The 19,601-nt window shown below is 40.8% G+C and overlaps 1 protein-coding gene across 6 annotated transcripts in view; it reads left to right on the forward strand.

Annotated features, from left to right (window-relative positions):
• LOC145355779 (transmembrane protein 248-like) overlaps nt 1–15,902 on the forward strand; it is a 39,771-nt gene extending 23,869 nt beyond the window's left edge. For all 6 annotated transcript variants that reach the window (XM_080208142.1, XM_080208141.1, XM_080208145.1 and 3 more), the window contains 6 exons: nt 907–1,073; nt 3,083–3,389; nt 3,811–3,958; nt 9,361–9,523; nt 10,891–11,028; nt 15,510–15,902. In XM_080208142.1, the coding sequence (XP_080064268.1) occupies nt 915–1,073; nt 3,083–3,389; nt 3,811–3,958; nt 9,361–9,523; nt 10,891–11,028; nt 15,510–15,530 (936 nt within the window). In that variant the 5' untranslated portion in view covers nt 907–914 and the 3' untranslated portion in view covers nt 15,531–15,902. The remainder of the gene's footprint in view (nt 1–906; nt 1,074–3,082; nt 3,390–3,810; nt 3,959–9,360; nt 9,524–10,890; nt 11,029–15,509) is intronic.
• Nucleotides 15,903–19,601: the final 3,699 nt, after the last annotated feature.

Raw genomic sequence — 19,601 nt, forward strand, 5'->3', positions numbered from 1 at the left:
AAAGGAAAATAAGGAACTGGTGGACAGAGTGAAACCTCAAACTGCCTCCTTTTGATTCTGTTTACAGCCACATCAATGCCACTGCGCCTCCCCAGTCAAACTCAGAAATACTTTCCTGTCTGATTTGTGAGCTTTTGTACAAGCTTATTGTTTAGAGCAGCTGACTGAAACTTACTCTGCTGTGTTGGCTGACAGATGTACCAGCTAATTTTCTGAACGTGTCCTCAAAAAAAAAATTGGTGCCTGCTTAAATGCTATTCCTTGAACATACCCTTTATAACATCGAAAATAACCCAAGAGACTCATTAAGCCCTTATCTCTTTTTGAAGTATTTGTACTTAAACTCAAATATTGATTAAGAAAAATCAGACAAGGAACCCACATTTAATACTGTCTTTTGCTGTTAAATACAATTGCATGGACATTTTATTGAAATAGCAGAAACATCTGTGATTTCCCCCTAACATCGTCAAATAACCACAGCATGTTTGGGGCATGAAATGTGGTGATGGGAGAGAGTTGAATTTTATCCCACAGGTGGATTTATTTATGTGGATCATTGGGGTTGGATTGAGTGAGGTGGGAAGCCAGTCCACAGTTGCCATTTCTGAAGTCCAGCAAATTTTCCAGACTCCCTTGTGCGAGAAGAGAACCTGAATCCAAAGTAGACAATCCATCATAAGAACAAAAAATCAGTTTGTGAATTTCATGTTCTGACAGTTCCAGAATGCTACAATCTGTTTGGGTCAGGAATTGTGCTGGGAACTCGAACACAATTGAACAAATAAGTTAGAAAACAAAATCCAGTTCAATGTAAATTTAATGATGAACTGTTCATACAGATATTTTCAGCATTACTCATCTTGTTACATCTGTATAAATTGTTTTTTAATTTGTTGTAACCAGCTGTCACCATGGTAGCATGGAACGTTTTGGAGAATGTGAAGTATTTTGCTGCCCACCGGCCACCAGTGATTTTATTTCTTTTGAGCATCAGCTCTTTGGGCATCGCTTTCTTCAGTCTCGGGATCTATATTCGGTCACATGAAGTCACAAACCCTGATGTGCCCCAGGTAAGCTGACAGTGCAGCAAGAAAACAAGTCTGATAATTATACAAAGGTGATTGTTAGATACTGCACATCAGAACCCCATGGCCTACTTTCTCCTCCCTGCCTCCATATTCATGCATATGTAAATGCGAGAATAAAATGATGCAGGTGCAAAATTGATTTTTCCTTGCACTTGTGCACCTGCATGCAAGTATTTCAGGAGCTGCACAGCATAATTAATGTAATTCGTTTTTTTTATTGACTAGGCCCTGTATGTCAATAACAGAAATTACTAAAGTTTTATTGTCATATAGCTCCCTAGCAGAAGGTCCCCTGTATATGCTGAATTATTTAATCTCAGCTGTAAGAGAAATAATGTCACTTAGAGTGTCAGCCAGGGTAGCATTTGTGTCTCAAAATCATGAGACTTTGACTTGAGTGTGTAATCTTGTTTGTCAGTTCAAACTTTCAGATGAAATGTTAAATTGACACCTATGTGCTCTGCCAGGTTGATGTTCAGGATCCTAAGATGAAGCGTTAAATCATCCAGGCAGGGGTGCAATGCCCTATCAGCTTGGACCTTGTTTGATCGAGCCCAAGATGGGATGCAATGTTTGTCTTGTCAACTTGTTTGTCCCTTACGTGGGGACTATGATTGGAGTTAATTTGAATAGGCTTTCTTGATTGGAAATAAAGTACCGAAAGTTACCAATATAAAAAAAATCTAGTGGAAAGCAAGTCTTCTTTCTTGGCCACAATGATTCCTTGACTTAGTTGCCCTGGCCAACATGTATACCAACACCACCTGAGAATGATAATCCTGGAGCTGTTTGTAGGATCTTGCTGTGAAAAAACAGCATGTGCATTGGTTTACCAGAGAATATTGATTGCACTTCAAAAATAAATAATTGTCTTGATGTAACTTGCATTTATGTAGCATCTTTCATGCCCTGTAAAACATGTTGGGATGTCCTGCGGATGCAAAGATATAATGCAAGTGATGTCTTCATTGTCTTTTTGGTAGAGCATGGAGTAACTAGATATGGTAACCATTTCTGATTGCTATCCAATGTTCTTCTTCAAAAGTATTAATGTTGGATGAGATCAGGATTGAGTTTGGCTGTGCTGTCCTGTTTGACTGAAAAGGTCTGCCAATATGTGCTGCCTAACCGATTAAGAAAGAATAGCCTTTTGGGTGAGATACAGGAGGACTGACCATGCAGCAGGACTATACACAGTCTGTACCTCTGGAAAGGAGGCCAGAAGATGGCATGAGTGTGGTCCTTCCCAATCTATCTTTTGTTTTCTTTCTGCCACAACACTAATTTTCTCACTATTGAAGAGCTCTGATTAATGACAAGGAATAATTTCTTAGGAGCTCTCAGTTCTCTGAAACCCAGCCTGTGTTGCCATATTTCACAGGTGGCAAAGGCTGGCTATCTATTCAGCTGGGAACACCATACTGAGACGAAAGATGCCCACATACAAATGCAGGAATCACAGAATAATGACGAACTGAGAACCCAAATTTACTTTCTCCTTTCCTTGTACATTTAGACCACTTCAGTTAGCTGAAATCACATAACCCAAAGATGAAACTTGGAATAACTGGTAGTATGGCTTAGTGCTACGAACAGCTAAAGTTGAGGGATTGGTGGAAAAGAAATCAGTTAGGATTCATATTCTTGATCACAACCCCATAGATGTCTGATCTGTTGTTGCAGTCACAGCATTTATGTGGCTAGTCCAGTAATGTTTCAGGCCAATGGTAACTCCCAGGATGTTGGCATATCTTCATTTATGGTGGACAAATTCAATTTTAGTGATGAAAAACTAGTTCATTGTGGTCAACACTTGTCTCTTCTCACATAAAGAAATGCAAATTAGCGAGGCTCCCTTTGAATCCGTACCTAAACTTCAACTCAATTCCTTCAGGAATGAAGGGAAGGAAATAACTTAAGATTTGATGTTGATGAGAAATCATAATTTTCATTGAGAGTTCCTAAAGAGATCTGTCTGTTTATTAATTTAGGCCTGGAATACGGTCCTGCAATCTCTCAGTAAACTAGAATTCTGCCTTTCTGAAAATGAAAGCCTGTGGCAGAATAACACTGTACCTGTTGAACGTGGTTCCATAAGGAGGCGACCAGACCCAGATCCTTCAGCACATACAACAACGAGGCAACCCTCAACTATTGTTGCTTATACACAAGGCATGCCAGGCAGTGTATCTCTGCTGGTGCCAATCACTTTTGAGTCAAAGGAACCATTAAAAAAAATTTCTGGTGACATAACTCGTCTCCATGCAGTGGTATTTGGAAACATGCTGGGGCTGAAAGGTAAGCACAAATGTACAGTGACCACCCCTTCTGAACTAATAACTAGGGACAAGTTTAAATGTATTTCATCATCTCTTATTTTGTGTTTCTGCATAATGTTAATAGATGCACAGACACACAAAAACCTGACCATTAAGTATAGCTGTCAGTGAAAGTTCTGTTAGATGCACATATATGGTTTGGCACCTCTTTGACATAGCATTTGATAACTTCTCTCCATAGCTTCTTGCTTTAAATCAGTGTCCATTTTAAAAAAGACTATACTGCATTAGAGGTTTTGGAAGATTTTCTATGTTAAGGGCACTACGTAATACAAGTTGTAAGTTTTGACTGTTCCCCCTTGTTCAGGAGCTTCCAGCAGGCTTCTATGAAGTCACTAGCATTAGACTGTTTGCTAAGTACCACCTTCTTTCCCTTTCAGATTCTAAAGCAAAGGAGGTTATTAATATCACGCTGACATCACCATGGCCACCTGAACATCACCTTTCACAAGTAAACTCCACAAATGCCAAGAGTCCCCTCAGCTGTGTCACAATGTCTGCAGCTGAAACTGTTTTGCCCCAGGCAAGGTCAGTGAAAATATTGAGCTGAGGAAGATTCTGTTTGGTTTTGGATTGAGTCAGAAAGGTGGAGATCCATGTTCTTTATTCAGAAACCTTAATCTCATTCTCTTTGAGCTCATATATATTTTGTCTGTTAAAGCTAAGCAACTTTTAATAACCAGAAATGAGGGTTAGGGAAGCATGGACACAAACCTGTAACAGGATAGCTAGTCGGTTGTTTCATATTAGAAGTGCAACCAATTTTTGAATATTTGTCATAAGTGGATCCTGTTATTTAAACAGATTTCCATTATTGCAAATCTTGACACCTCATCATAAGGGATGGGTAGACAAGAGAACAACTACTAATCTAATGTAGGCAACAGGTTAGTTGAAGATAGTAAAGTAGTAGTTGAAGAACAATGGAGAATGGCATGAATGGGCTTGTACTCGTTAGAGTTTAGAAGAATGAGGGGAGATCTCATTGAGACGTATAAGATGATGAATGGGATGGATAGGATAGAGGTGGAGAGAGACTTCCCGCTCAGAAAGGACAGTAGGACTAGGGGGCACAGCCTCAAGATAAAGGGGGGGCGGTTTAGAACGGAGTTGAGGAAGAACTTCTTCACTCAAAGGGTGGTGAATCTCTGGAATTCTCTGCCCGTTGAAGTGGTGGAGGCTACCTCGCTAAATATTTTTAAGAAGCGGGTTGATGGGTTTTTGATAAGAGAGGGGATTAAGGGTTATGGAGAGAGGGCGGGAATGTGGAACTGAGCCACGACAGATCAGCCATGATTTTATTGAATGGCGGGGCAGGCTCGAAGGGCCAGATGGCCTACTCCTGCTCCTATTTCTTATGTTCTTATGATTGTAACAGTACAGGTGGTTATAAGTAGATGGCAATTTGTCTGATGAAAGTAGAAAGAAAATTGTGCTGAGCTTGGTTGTGCTGCTCTCCATGGTTGATTGCCATTCTCTGGCTGGAATTGTACCTATTACAAAAGAAGATGGTTGTGGATGTTGAAGGCCAATCACTTCGGTCCCAGGCCATTGCTGCAAGAGTTCTACAGGACAGTGCCCAATGCCCAATCATCTTAGCTGTTTTGTTAATGACCTTCTTCCATCATAAGATCATAAAACCAAATACATTTCTGACGATTGCCCAATGTTCAGCTCCACTTGCAATCCACAGATTTTGAAGCAATCCATGCCCACATGCAGCAAGACCTAGACAGCAGTCAGGCTTTGGCTGGTGAGTTACAAGCAATATTGCCTCGCATTTGATGGCAGGAGTGACCTTTTCCAACAAGAGAGAACCTAATCATCTCTCTTTGAGATTCAATGGCATTATCAATCCTACCATCAACATCCTGGGGTCACCATTGACCAGAAACTTAACTGGGTCAACATAATTGCTGTGACTATAGTAACAGGTCAGAAGTTGAGAATTCTGCAGCAATTATCTTGCCTCCTGACTCCACCATTTGCAAAATACAAGGCAGGAGTGTGCTGGAACAACACTCCAGAAGTTTAACACCATCTAAGCCAATGAAGCCTGCTTGTTCAGCACCTCATCCACCACCTTAAACATTCAGTTGGGCTCAGCAGAGCGGTGTATACCATCTATGTGATGCGCTGCAGCAACTTCCCAAGGCTCCTTCGACAGTTCTTTTCAAATCCGTGATCTTTACCATCTAGAAGAACAAGGACACACCAACTTTTCGTTCAGATCTTGCACCGTCTTTACTTGGAAATATATTGTCATTCCTTCAATGTTGCCAAATCCTGGAATTCCCTCCCCAAGAGTACTGTGGACTGGAGCAGTTCAAGAAGGTGGCTCACCACCATCTCTCTAGGATCATTAGGGATGGACAATAATTGCTGGCCTTGCCAGTGACATCCGCATTCTCTAAATATAGAAAGGATTGAGTTAGTTACAATAACTACACCTGTTTCTGGTGCTTTGTGTGGAGAAATCAATGAGGAACAGTGGGCCAGATTTTACCAGTCAGAGGTTAAGTGCCGGATCTGGATGTAAAATAGATCCAAGCCCAAAATCCTTGTTCCAGCGCGTCCGTACGCTTTTTGCCAGCTCTGATCAGGTCCGCGCTGTGGGGCAGGGGTTAGCGCTGCTGGAACAATCGGAGTCCCAAACTTTGCATGCGCAGTTCCAAAAAAAAACAAACAGCATGCTCGGGTGCGAAAGCCAAAACAGAGAGAGCCGGGGGAGGATGAGCCGCGATCAGACCCCCCTGGGAGGCAGGCCCTTCTCCGGCAGAAGCTCCCCAATCAGACCCCCTGCAGCACCTTCCTGGCCTTCCGCTGGCGTCTGCCGGAAGGGAGGGATGGGCTCAGATGGATCTCTGGTTGGGGGGGGGGGGGAAGAACTTGGGAAATCTCCACCACCCCGCTCCCCTCAACCAGAGATCCATCTGAGCTCCTCCCCCCCCCTCCAGCAGACGCCAGCGGGAAGGCCAGGAAGGTGCTGCAGGCTGTACAATGAGTGCAGTAAGAAGTCTCACAACACCAGGTTAAACTCCAATAGGACTTTAACTGGTGTTGTGAGACTTCTTACTGTGTTTACCCCAGTCCAACACTGGCATCTCCACATCAATGAGGAGGATTGGTCAGAAGGATGGTGGAGAGACAGCAGCAATGTAGGTAGGTTGGGGGTGTGCTCTGCTGAGGGGGGGCCTGCTTCCGGGGGGGGGGGTCTGACCGTGGTGGGTTGGGGGCTGCCTCACGGGTTGTTTGATCGGGGGGGGGATCATCGTCGTCTGCCAGGGTGGTTAGCTGAGGTCTGCGAAGGGTGTTCGAGGAAGATGGGTTTAGGAGGTTCCCCTGCCAAATAGGAATCCGCTTCGGATTTTTATTCTGCAGGTTAGTAACAGCTTGGTCCGAAACGGATCCAAAGACAGTAAAATGGGATTTGGCAGTAGAGTTGGGCACACAGTTCATTAACATGCATTTAAATTGATTTAATGTATTCAAATCGTCGGGCCGTCCGATTGGGGTGTGGATCAGGTGTCGGTAAAGGCGCGATCTGCTCGGTTTTGGGTGCAGATTGTGTTACAGGCCCGACGCCCAAATTTACCGTGACTTCGCACCTGAAAACGGGCCCAGTAAGTCCAGGATGTATACATATATGTTTACATTTTCTTGTACAGGCCAAGCTCTCTCTTCATTAAGGTCACTTTTGACTATGCAACAATCCAGCCAAAGTGAATTGCAATTCCATGATAACAAGCCCAGTCTGTTCTGCATCCTCTGTATTAAATGCAATTGTAAACCACGCAGTAGGTTTTTCACAGTAAATTTAGTTGAACTTGATGTTGTGTAAATGCTATTGAATGTAGAATTGCAGAAATTTCTATCTCGACTGCCCTGTTCTTTCTCTCATGAAGATGATTCATGCTGGGAATTCATTACTTGCGTGGAAACAGCATCTTTAGTAAATATTTTTTGAGGGCTTGTGGTTGTTGCAGTGGAGCATGAAACTCAAATTATTCTGTCCTGCCTGCCACACTTTTTGTGGAGAGGTAAAACAGCAATACAGTCAGTACTGTTTATATTGGACACATTCATGTTGATGTGGTTTTCATACTACAGGAGGTAGATGGCAATAGGCTTCTTAAACAATAACCTGACATTTTAAAATAAACCCAAATCTTCAGTGAAGAAACCACACATGTATCAAACTTTATTTGACAGTTTATAAAGTTTTTTTAAAAGTACTTGTACAGTGCAGAGCACTGAAATTTATAGTTAATATTGCAGACTTCTTTGCAGTAAAGATCGCTGTAATTATGTCTCAGCTGTTTTACTGATAGTATGGATGCCAAACTTGGTTTAGCGTTCTTCATATAAAAATTCTGATTACAAATCTGTCCCCATATCAGGATGCTGCTGTATAACTGTAATGTCAAAACCACTAACTGCACATCAGTCAGTGTTACCATGCTTTCTTTACTGTTTCATCTGAGTCCTGTTCTCCTTATACACGTCCATCATTTTGGCATCATTGGTTGATGTTAGTTTCATGTGGAACATCAAGGTCAAGGGCTTCAAGTTTCTAGATGTCCAGATCATCAACAACTTATCCTGATCCCTCCACGCTGACACAATAATCAAGAAAACCCACCAATGCCTCTACTTTCTCAGGAGGGCTAGGGAAATTTGACATGTCCACTACGAATCTCACCGATTTTCACAACAAGCATTCTTTCTCTATGTATTGCAGCTTGGTATGGCTCCTGGTCTGACCAAGACTGCAAGACTACAAAAGGTTGTGAACCCATCACGCTAACCAGCCTCCCCTCTGTCTACACTTCCGGCTGTCTCAAAAAAGCAGCCAGCATAATGAAGGACCCCACACACCCTGGACACACTCTCTTCCGTCAGGAAAAAGATACAGAAGTCTGAGGTCATGTACCAACTGACTCTAGAACAACTTCTTTCCTGCTGCCATCAGACTTTTGAATGGACCCACCTTATATTAAGTTGATCTTTCTCTACACGCTTGCTATATTCTGAAACACTATGTTCTGCACTCTATTCTATCCTTCTTCCCTATGTATTCTATGAATGGTATGTTTTGTCTGTATAGCATTCAAAGAGCAATATTGTCACTATATACCAATGCGTGTGACAAAAAATCAAATCAAAATCCAAGATGACTATTCTAAAGCATTAAAATTGAGTCTCCAGTTGAGTCAGCTCCTTTGCTTTTGAGCTAGATTGTCCAATGAAGCTCATGCTGAAATGCCTCTTCAAGTTCCCAATCCTCCTCTTTTTGGACGGGTTACAAATTTGATGTTATTCAGTATCTCTATAAATTTGCAACAGTAAATTTTGAAAGACTGAAGTCCTGCACCAGATTCCTGGCTTACCTTCTGCAGTTCCATTCATGTTATTGACAAGGTCCATGTTTGTGCTGAGGTTCATTAACTTTCTTTTTCCAGTCATTTTTACCACTGCAGTCAGTGCTGATGAGCGTAAATTGTAACCTGGACACTGACACAAGATTAAGTAACCGAGATAATCACACCCTTAATATGATGAAAATTGCTGATTGAATAGCCAAGCAGCCCAAAATAGCTGAAACACTTAATATGGGATCTGTGCACCTTTGTAATGACAAACTTGTAGAATTAATTAGCCAATAAATAACCACTAATGGTATAAATTGTTACTGCATATAGCAATTACTTACCGTATTTTCACATAAATAAAAGATAAATATTTAATTTTAATTTGAACTCTTCAGCAATGTAATTGTGGCTGTTTTTGTAATACCAGACATCATTTTAGCGGTCTGTTTTACTTCATGTCAAGTGGTAATTGATGTAGTAAAACACAAAATATGTTCATGCCTTGATGTTCATTGTGGTTGATAACATTTTATCTACTTTCATCTTCTGTTTTCGTAGATACTTTCCTTCCTGTAACTTTGAGAATCAGACAGATGCATTATTATACCAGGTTACATTGGCAGAGAGTTCAGAGAAGACGCCTTCGCAGGGCCACACTTCTGCTCAGTGTTACAAGGCAAAGTACAAGTCTGAACCGAAGTTTACTATCATACTGTCAAAGGTAAGATTTGGAAACAAAAAAGAACACCTTCTTTCACCTTGCTTGTCACTAATTTGCTAAAATTTATTATAAAGAAAGTTACCTCTGATGTTCACATTCAATCAACTCTTACATCCATCCTTTATTTCCAAAATGCCGCAAATTTCTGATCCATATCATGGCAAAAGAACAATGTACAGAGTAGCAGCCGGGTGCTTGGTCATAGAGTGGGTGGGAGGGAAATCTGAAATTGTAAGTTTACTTTGGACCTTCCTCCATGCCTCCTAACATGTATCAGAAAAAATCTGTGAATCTGGTGAGAAAATGGTGCAAGACACGAGAGAAAACCAATGAAGGAAAGTAAATTGCAGATGTAAGAAAGAAATGTATCTTTTTACAAAGAAGTAACAAGCTTAAATGCTCCTTTAAATGAATAACATCACTTAGCGATGTATACGTACTATATTTATTTATACTATATCTATTTGCATAATGTTAACAGAACCCTAGCTGACAGTTATGTATAGTCATTAATTTTTCAAGAGAGATGGGTACTTTTCAATCTCGTATAGATTTTGAAACCTTAAACATCTGTGGGACTGCATGGTTCGATGAATGTGTCAGGATGAGCCTGCTCTCACTGATTTTTTTTCCCTCCACTTCACACACTAGTCCTGTAACTTACAAGCTTTCAGTGGCATAAGAGCACACCTAGAGTGCCCTTCCTCGCTGAAGAGATCAGAAAGTCAGTCTGAAGAAATGTCCCAGTCACTGTCTCGCCTCAAGCTGCCTTGCCCTAATGTCTTTGTAAGGGATATGGATGGAGGCAGTTTCCTTGCAAGGCCACCTTTGAGACTTGGACTTATACTGAGTTCCAGCTTCGTTTTTGGCTGTCTGATATAATGCCAGCAAAGTATAGTGGAATTACACTGGAATAGCTACAGATTGTTGGGAGTGATCCTAATTTTGAATTTAATAGCGCTTACACATTAAATTTGATAAGTGAAATTAAATATATTTGAATTATTTCAAAGTAAGAGGCCATCATGAAGTGATTTTTTTTTTGATTATTTGAATTTTTTTGCAATTTGTTCCCTTCCTGATGGATGGTGCTACTTCATGTTGGAGCACTGTTACCCTGGCATGAGCTGCCCTTCAGTAGCTTGCCCAAATGACCATTCTTCATGCAAGAACTCCAGTACGAATTCACCCCTTTACTTAGCCCAGGGACATTGAGACAAATTGTCTCCAATGATGTTAGCTGATGATGGGAATTTAATCTGTGACAATCTAGACTGCATGGTTTAGTGCTAAATTTTATTCAGTAAGGAATGGCGACTAATTCATTCATATTGCCATTTATGTTTCAATTTTCTTCCCCTTTATAGGAAGATCGTATTCTTTGCAGTCAGCATTTAATGAAGGCCAGTTACATTTTGCTTCTGTTGGCTCTTGTTATCTTCTGTTTATCTGTAGCGTGTGGTCTGAGAAAGAGACCAAGACACAAGGCAATGAACCTACACAAGGTAAGGAGGCTCATTTGAGAAAAGCCAACCGTTCCGTGAGTAAACTAGATATTAATAGTTTACAAATTTCTTTCTGGTAGAAGACATTCATCTTCAGTGCTGTGAATTTATTTGGGAAGAAACTCTGACAATCATAGAACCACTGTGGGCAGCACAGTGGTTAGCACTGCTGCCTCAGAGCGCCAAGGACCCGGGTTTGATTCTTGGCTTGAGTCACTGTCTGTGCGGAGTCTGCACGTTTTCCCTGTGTCTGCGTGGGTTTCCTCGGGGTGCTCTGATTTCCCCTCTCAGTCAAAAGATATGTAGGTTAGCTGGATTGGCAGTGCTAAATTGCACCTTAGTGTTGGGGGACCAGCTAGGGTAGATGTATGGGGTTATGGGCATAGGGCCTGGGTGGGATTATGGCCAGTGCAGACTTGATGGGCCGAATGGCCTCCTTCTGCGCTGTAAGATTCTATGAAACTGAGAGTTCTTTTGCTGTACAGTGTAGGGATTACAGACACCATGTCTCAAAACTAAAAAGTTTACTTTTATTTTACTCAATTAAAATTGATTCATGGTTTTTGGTCAAATTTGAGGCAATGTTCCTGTATCTCAAAGTTTTTTAAAATTTGTTCATGGGACGTGGGCTTTGCTAACTGGTCAGCATTTGTTACTTATATCTAATTGCCCTTGAGAAGGTGGTGGTGAGCTGCCATCTTGAACTACTGCGTACGCTCTTAGAACAGGAATACCAGGAGTTTTAGCTCGTGACAGGAAAGGAATGACATTATAGTTCCAAGTCAGGATGGTGTGTGACTTAAAGGAGAACCTGCAGATGGTGGTGTTCACATAATTTGCTGCCCTTGTTCTTCTAGGCAATAGTGGTTGTGGGTTTGGAAGGTGCTGTAGAAGGAGTCTTGATGAGTTGCTGCAGTGCATGATATAGGTGGTACACACTGCTGCTACTATGCATTGATGATGGAGGCACTGGACGTTGAAGGTAGTGGATCGGGTGTCTGTCATGTGGGCTGCTTTGTCCTGGATGGTGTTGAGCTTCTTGAGTGCTGTCGGAGCTGTACTTGCCCAAGCAAGTGGGGAGCATTCCTTCATACTGCAGACTTGTGCCTTGTAGATGGTGGACAAGCTTTGGAGAGTCAGGATGTGAGTTATTCTGCAGAATTCCCACTCTTTGATCTGCTTTGGTAACCATTTATATAGTTGGTCCAATTTAGTTTCTAGTCACTGCTAACTCCCAGGATGTTGATACTGGGGAATTCAGTGATGGTGATGTCATTGCATGTCATCTAGAAAGGTTAGATTTTCCCTCGGGATAGTCATTGCCCAGCCCTTGTGTGGACGAATGTCACTTGAAACAGATCAGCTCAAGTCTAGATATTGTCCAGGAATTGCTGCATTTGGACACAGACTGTTGCAATATCTGCAGAATCACAAATGGTGCTGTGCATTGTGCAATCCCCACTTCTGACCATATGATGGAGGTAAGGTCATTGAAGCAGCTGAAGATTGTTAGGCCTAAAACACTGACCTAAGGAGCTCCTGCGATGATGTCCAGGGATTGAAGCGATTAACTTGCAACAACCACAACCATTTTCCTTTGTGCAAGCCTATGTCTCCAACCAGCAGAGTGAGTTTTCTCCTGACTCCTATTGACTCCAGGTTTACTAGGGCTCCTTGATGCCACACTTGGTCTTGGGGTTCCTTGAGAAACATTAAGGTAGACAAGTCCCCAGGGCCTGATGGGATATACTGCAAAATACTGAGAGAAGCTAGGGAGGAAATTGCTGGGGCCTTGAGAGAAACTTTTCTATCCTCGCTGGCTACAAGAGAGGTCCCAGAGGATTGGAGAATAGCCAATGTTGTAACTTTGTTTAAGAAGGGTAGCAAAGATAATCCAGGTAATTACAGGCCAATGAGCCTTACATCAGTGCTGGAGAAATTATTGAAGAGATTTTTCAAGACTGGATTTACTCCCACTTGGAAATAAATAGACGTATTAGCGAGAGGCAAAATTGTTTTGTGAAGGGGAAGTCGTGTCTCACTAACTTGATCGAGTTTTTCGAGGAAGTGACTAAGATGATTTGTGAAGGTAGGACAATGGATGTTGTCTACATGGACTTCAGTAAGGCCTTTTACAAGATCCCTCATGATAGACTGGTACAGGAGGTGAAGTCACATGGGATCAGAGGTGAGCTGTCAAGCTGGATACAGAACTGGCTCAGCTATAAAAGACAGAGGGTAGCAGTAAAAAGGTGTGTTTCTGAATGGAGGGCTGTGACAAGTGGCATTCGTCAGGGATCAATGCTGGGACCTTGACTGTAATATCTATAAATGATTTGGAGAAAAATGTAACTAATTTGATTAGTAAGTTTGTGGACGACTTGTTGAGATTTACAGATAATGATGAGGACTGTCAGAGGATACAGCAGGATATAGATCGGTTGGAGACTTGGGTGGAGAGATGGCAGAGGGAGTATTAAGAGTATTGTTAGGCAGAGGGATCTGGGTGTACAGGTACACAGGTCACTTAAACTGGGAACGCAGCTGGAGAAGATAGTCAAGAAGGCATACCACATGCTTGACTTAATTGGCCGGGGCATTGAGTTTAAAAAGTGGTAAGTCATGTTGCACCTTTATAGAACCTTATTTAGGCTGCACTTGGAATATAGTGTTCAATTCTGGTCGCCATCCTCCAGAAGGATGTGAAGACTTTGGAGAGGGTACAGAAAAGATTTTCCAGGATGTTGCCTGGTATGGAGGGCATTAACTATAAGGAGAGGTTGGAGAAACTTGGTTCATTCTCACTGGAATGATAGAGGTTGAGGGGTGACTTGATAGAAGTCTAAAAGATTATGAGGGGCATGGATAGAGTGCATAGTCAGAAGCTTTTTTCCAGGGTGGAAGAGTAAATTACTAGGGGGCATAGGTTTAAGGTGCAAGGGGCAAGGTTTAAAGGAGATGTGTAAGGCAAGTTTTTTACACAGAGGCTGTTGGATGCCTGGAACTTGCTGCCAAGAAAGGTAGTGGAATAGAATACTATAGTGACCTTTAAGGGGTATCTGGACAAATACATGATTAGGATGAGAATAGAGGGATATGGTCTCCAGGAGGGTAGGGGGTTTTAGTTCAGCCGGGCAAGTAAGGGCCAAAGGGCCTGTTCCAGTATGATTCTTTGTCCTTCGGTCAAAAGCTGCCTACATGAAGGGCAGTCACTCTCACCAGGAGTTCAGCTCTTTTATCCAAGTTTGGACCAAGGTTGTAATGAGATCAGGAGTGGATCGGCCCTGGTGAATCCAGACTGATCATTAGTGAGCAGGTTGTTGTTAAGTGTCACTTGATAGCACTGTTGATGGCATCATCCATCACTTCGCTGATAATTTAAAATGGACTGATCCATGGTTTGGATTAGTCCTGCTTCTTGTGGACAGGACACACCTGGGTAATTTTTCACTTATTAGGAAAATGTCAGTGCTGTAGCTGTACTGGAACAGCTTGGCTAGGAGTGTGGCTAGTTCTGGAACATAAGTCTTCAATATTGTTGCCAGCACATTATGGGGGCCTTTGTTGGGGGGAAAAATACTTAAAGAGCACTCCAATAAAAAAGAAAATAGCATTATTTTTATGATACTGTGTATGCAGACCTGAAAGTCTTAATGATCAAAATGTGTTAATTTGTGAAGATGAGGAGCAAATAAGATAGAGGCAGCAAAATGAAACTGAGCAGGCCAAGATAGAAAGCACCTTAAGCCAGTTTCAGCATTTGAGTGTGTTGAATTTTGTTTCTCGTGTGTATAATTAATACAGTCCAATCCCATGATACGTTGAGCCAATGATTAAAAGTGATTGTCCAATACATGTGTAAACTTTGGCGATGTAAGTCTTTGGGACTGATTTTTTTAAAAATTCTTTCACCACCTGTTGGACTCATTCTTTCTCGCTAAAAAGCCAGCATAGTGTGATTATTTGTTTTTTAGCTTCCAGCTGGAAACATCTGTATATGCACATACTAATTTGTACAGACCGCATGAAGCTGCAGAAGATAGTGCAATATACATCCAGCGGTAGAGTTTGTGCATATGTGGCAGCAAAGTGTTGTTGAGACCCATACAACATAAGGCTCCAGCTTTATTTCCCTGTCTATGCTGTGTTAGCTAAGCTCAGCTTCCGTAGAGTAAAGGTGCTGCAGTTGCCCCCAATATTCTTTGTGAGGCAGTAAAGTAAACTAGCAAAAGTTCTAGCTGCCAATTCCAATTCTGTGATCCTTGCTGAATATATGCAGAGATAGGTAGGTGAGGTTAAGGCTGCCTTCGTCTCTTGTCAACACTCACTGTGCAGGCTTTCATATGAAGAATGGGTGAGGTTCCAGAAGGACAACTAAACTGATTGAATTGCACTCCAGAATGAGTTGGTGTCTTTAGGAGAGAACAAAAATATACATGACATTCATGAGTATTTACTGTTTTTTTTTGTTTCTGTTCTAGGTCCACCTTCTAGAAATGTGATACTACCAGTTAAGAGTAGGGATACGTGGATTGCAGTTAAAAGATGGGAATATCTCTAACTTAATATCCTTACAAGTTTCCTAAAATGAAGTTAACATAAGGATCACACTAAATTTATGCTGTTCTTGAAAACAGTAATTTTTGGAATCAATTGAGTTTGCCTTGAACGAGTGTTTTGTTGGTTGTGTTATGATTGTACTTTGGTTGTAATAATTACAGGAACATTTGAATTGTTTACAACCACCTCTTCCCCTTCACACTCCAAAAGTGTCTTAAATATTAAGAGGTTCTGTATAAACTTGAATGTAATAACTTATTTGAGGTTATGTTATTTTCTGTTCACCGTTTTATTAAAAATTGACTGTAATTGGAGTGATTGTTATTTTTTAAATCTCCCTGTGTGTTTGAAATTTGAATGTGCATGAATTAATGTCATAGAGGAACTCAAATGTTCAGTACCCCAATGACGTATACTTTGAATATACTGGAAAGGTCCAGTTGGTTATTTTCTGCAATTTTTGCATGTCATAATGGGGAAGTTGCAGTGTCTCCATGTGGCATCTCTTGGTGGTCAATTAAAATTGTCATGCGCATCAGTCTAAGAACATGGCCTGGAAAAGGGCAGCTGTGAAGGAATTAAAAAGAAAATACATGCCCTAATGGGTAAATATACTAAAGTGTAACTTATGTATTAAGAAGGGTCTGTAAAATGTGCAAATACCATCAATTTGCCTGTAGAACATAAACAACAATTCATTTGGTTTTTAAAAGACTGTTCTTTCATAGAACATTACAGCGCAGTTCAGGCCCTTCAGCCCTCGATGTTGCGCCAACCAGTGACCCTCTAACCTAAACTATTCCAATATTATCCATGTGTCTATCTAATGACCATTTGAATGACCTTTTTACAATAAGGGTATTTTTAAAAACACAATACTTGTTCTTGTTTACTTTGATATAAACAAACTTTGGGGTATTCCTTCACGTACCCATGCAATTCCAAAACATATTGGCTCTTTGAAGTTGGATCTATAAGTGTGTGTTTAAGTCTAGTGCAAACTCTTGCTTTTGTAATAAATATGTAATGGTGGCATCATATTTATTGGCTTTACAGGTCATAGATAGGCAGAAGGTCCAATTGCAAGTATAAATTTACACCTTGCCACAATACCTTTTACTTCACCACATGCCTTCTACTTAATGTTTTATTTCCCCCATATGCTACAAGCCACATTTAATATTCATGGCATAATGCACGGACTCTCAACTGATTGAGTATAGTATTGAAACCAGGTCAGAAATAAGGTCCAATGTCCCTTTTTGGTTGTTATTAAGGTTAACAGTCAACTGATGTAAATCTTATTGATAAAAAAGAATTTAGAGGCTGATAATATTGATGATTTATTTCCTAGTGATACGTGTGATCCTGACAACAGCAATGGAAGAACTTTTGATATTTAAGAGCTCTAAGTTTAGAAATTACAGTTTTTAACCTTGTGTTATTGATGGTTGTCAAAAACACTTCAACATTTAATCAAAATAGCATCAATCTTTAGAATAAAATGCTTATTGGTCTCTGAAATCATTATTTAATCAATTATCCGACAATGTTTGACCTTCAAAATGGATAGTGGAGAAAAACAAAGAGGCACAATGTTTTAACAAAACAATTGGAGAAAGAATGGAGGTTACAAAAACCAATTTCATTTTACATTTTAAAAAGTTTATTATTGTAATAATAGTTAAAAATATCTACTTCCGGTAAAGGGTTAAAAATATCTACTACTGAAATCTGTGTATATTTATTATAACTTGGTTTTATTTCAGTATCACTGCTAAAAACAGAAAGAAGATTGGGACTCTGGGTGGGGGTCATTTCATCACTCAATCAATCATAACTAAAAAAAATTCTAATCAGTAATGAGAGTGCTGTCATTTGTTACATGGCAGTACTGAGCATCTGCATGTGAATGTTTGGCCTTTTTTGTGTATTTGTCAGAAACTTGTCAGTTTTCTTGAAACCTAGTGTGTGTTAAACAAATGAGTGTGTTTAAACAAATGTTTGAATTGGCAAGCAGCTAAACTTTGCCTCTGGCCCAGTCTCAGACTCTAATTCCTTATGCGTACCCTAAAGACACCAATGTGATCTATTAGTCTTGTAGAGTTGTATGTTTTTAAAAGCGGGAAATCAGTACAAGTTGCATGTGAGGAGTGGTGTTGAATTTGTTTTCCATAAACAACAATTCATTTGGTTTTTAAAAGAAGACTCTTCTTTCATAGAACATTACAGCGCAGTACAGGCCCTTTGGCCCTCGATGTTGCGCCAGCCAGTGGAACCAATCTAATGACCCTCTAACCTAAACTATTCCAGTATTATCCATATGTCTATCCAATGACCATTTGATTGCCCTTAAAGTTGGCAAGTCCACACCCTTACTATCGTCTGAGTAAAGAACCTACCTCTGACATCTGTCCTATATTTATCACCCCTCAATTTAAAGCTATGTCCCGTCATGTTAGCCATCACCATCTGAGGAAAAAAGCTCTCACTGTCCACCCTATCTAATCCTCTGATCATCTTGTATGCCTCAATTAAATCACCTCTTAACCTTCTCTCTAATGAAAACAACCTCAAGTTCCTCAGCTTTTCCTCATAAGACCTTCCCACCATACCAAGCAACATCCTGGTAAATCTCTTCTGCACCCTTTCCAATGCTTCCACATCCTTCCTATAATGCAGCGACCAGAACTGTGCGCAATACTCCAAGTGCAGCTGCACCAGAGTTTTGTACAGCTGCAACATGATCTCATGGCTCCGAAACTTAATCCCTCTACCAATAAAAGCTAATGCACTGTACGCCTTCTTAACAACCCTATCAACCTGGGTGCCAACTTTCAGGGATCTATGTATATGGACACTGAGATTTCTCTGCTCATCCACACTACCAAGAGTCTTTCCATTAGCTCAGTACTTTGTAATCCTGTTACTCCTTCCAAAGTGAATCACCTCACACTTTTCCACATTAAATTCCATTTGCCACCTCTCAGCCCAGCTCTGCAGCTTATCTATGTCCTTCTGCAAACTGCAACATCCATCCGCACTGTCCACAACTCCTCTGACTTTAGTGTCATCTGCAAATTTACTAACCCATCCTTCTGCACCCTCATCTAGGTCATTTATAAAAATGACAAACAGCAGTGGCCCCAAAACAGATCCCTGCGGTACACCACTAGTAATTGAACTCCAGGTTGAACTCATAATTTCCTTTCCCCCAGCTATAACTTTTGTCCTTTGATATTTACCTATCCCTTTCCATCGCTAAGGTGAACATAACCAAATTGTGGTCACTATCACCAAAGTGCTCACCTACCTCCAAGTCTAACATCTGTCTGGTTCATTACCCAGTACGAAATCCAATGTGGCTTCGCCTTTTGTTGGCCTATCTACATACTGTGTCAGGAAACCTTCCTGCACACATTGGACAAAAACTGACCCCTCTAAAGTACTCAAACTATAGCTTTTCCAATCAATATTTGTAAAGTTAAAGTCCCCCATAACAATTACCCTTTACTTTCACTCCTATCCAGAATCATCTTTGCAATCCTTTCCTCTACATCTCTGGAACTTTTCGGAGGCCTATTTAAAAAAAACTCCCAGCAGGGTGACCTCCTTTCCTGTTCCTAATCTCAGCCCATACTACCTCAGTAGATGAGTCCTCATCAAACACCCTTTCTGCCACTGTAATACTAACCTTGACTAACAATGCCACACCTCCTCCTCTTTTACCACCTTCCCTGCTCTTACTGAATTTTTTTTCTCTTTTTTTCTTTCTTCTTTCATGGTTTCACTAAAGCAAAATCCTGCAGCTTGTAGGATTTCTGTTGAAGCTACAAATCGCCAAGGCATCGTGCAAAAGTAGTTAAGTGAGTTTCCCTCCCACTTTCCCTTTCATTAAGGAACATGCCTCATCTTCATTACTAATTTAGAGTGCTGAATGCAACTACCAAAATAATGAAAATTGCTATCTGTAGGCTTGAGCCACAGTACAAGCAAAATTCAGACAATCTTTG

Source organism: Carcharhinus amblyrhynchos, chromosome 20 (genome assembly GCF_965287045.1).
Source record: "Carcharhinus amblyrhynchos chromosome 20, sCarAmb.v2.hapA, whole genome shotgun sequence".
In the NCBI taxonomy this organism is placed as follows: Eukaryota; Metazoa; Chordata; class Chondrichthyes; order Carcharhiniformes; family Carcharhinidae; genus Carcharhinus; species Carcharhinus amblyrhynchos.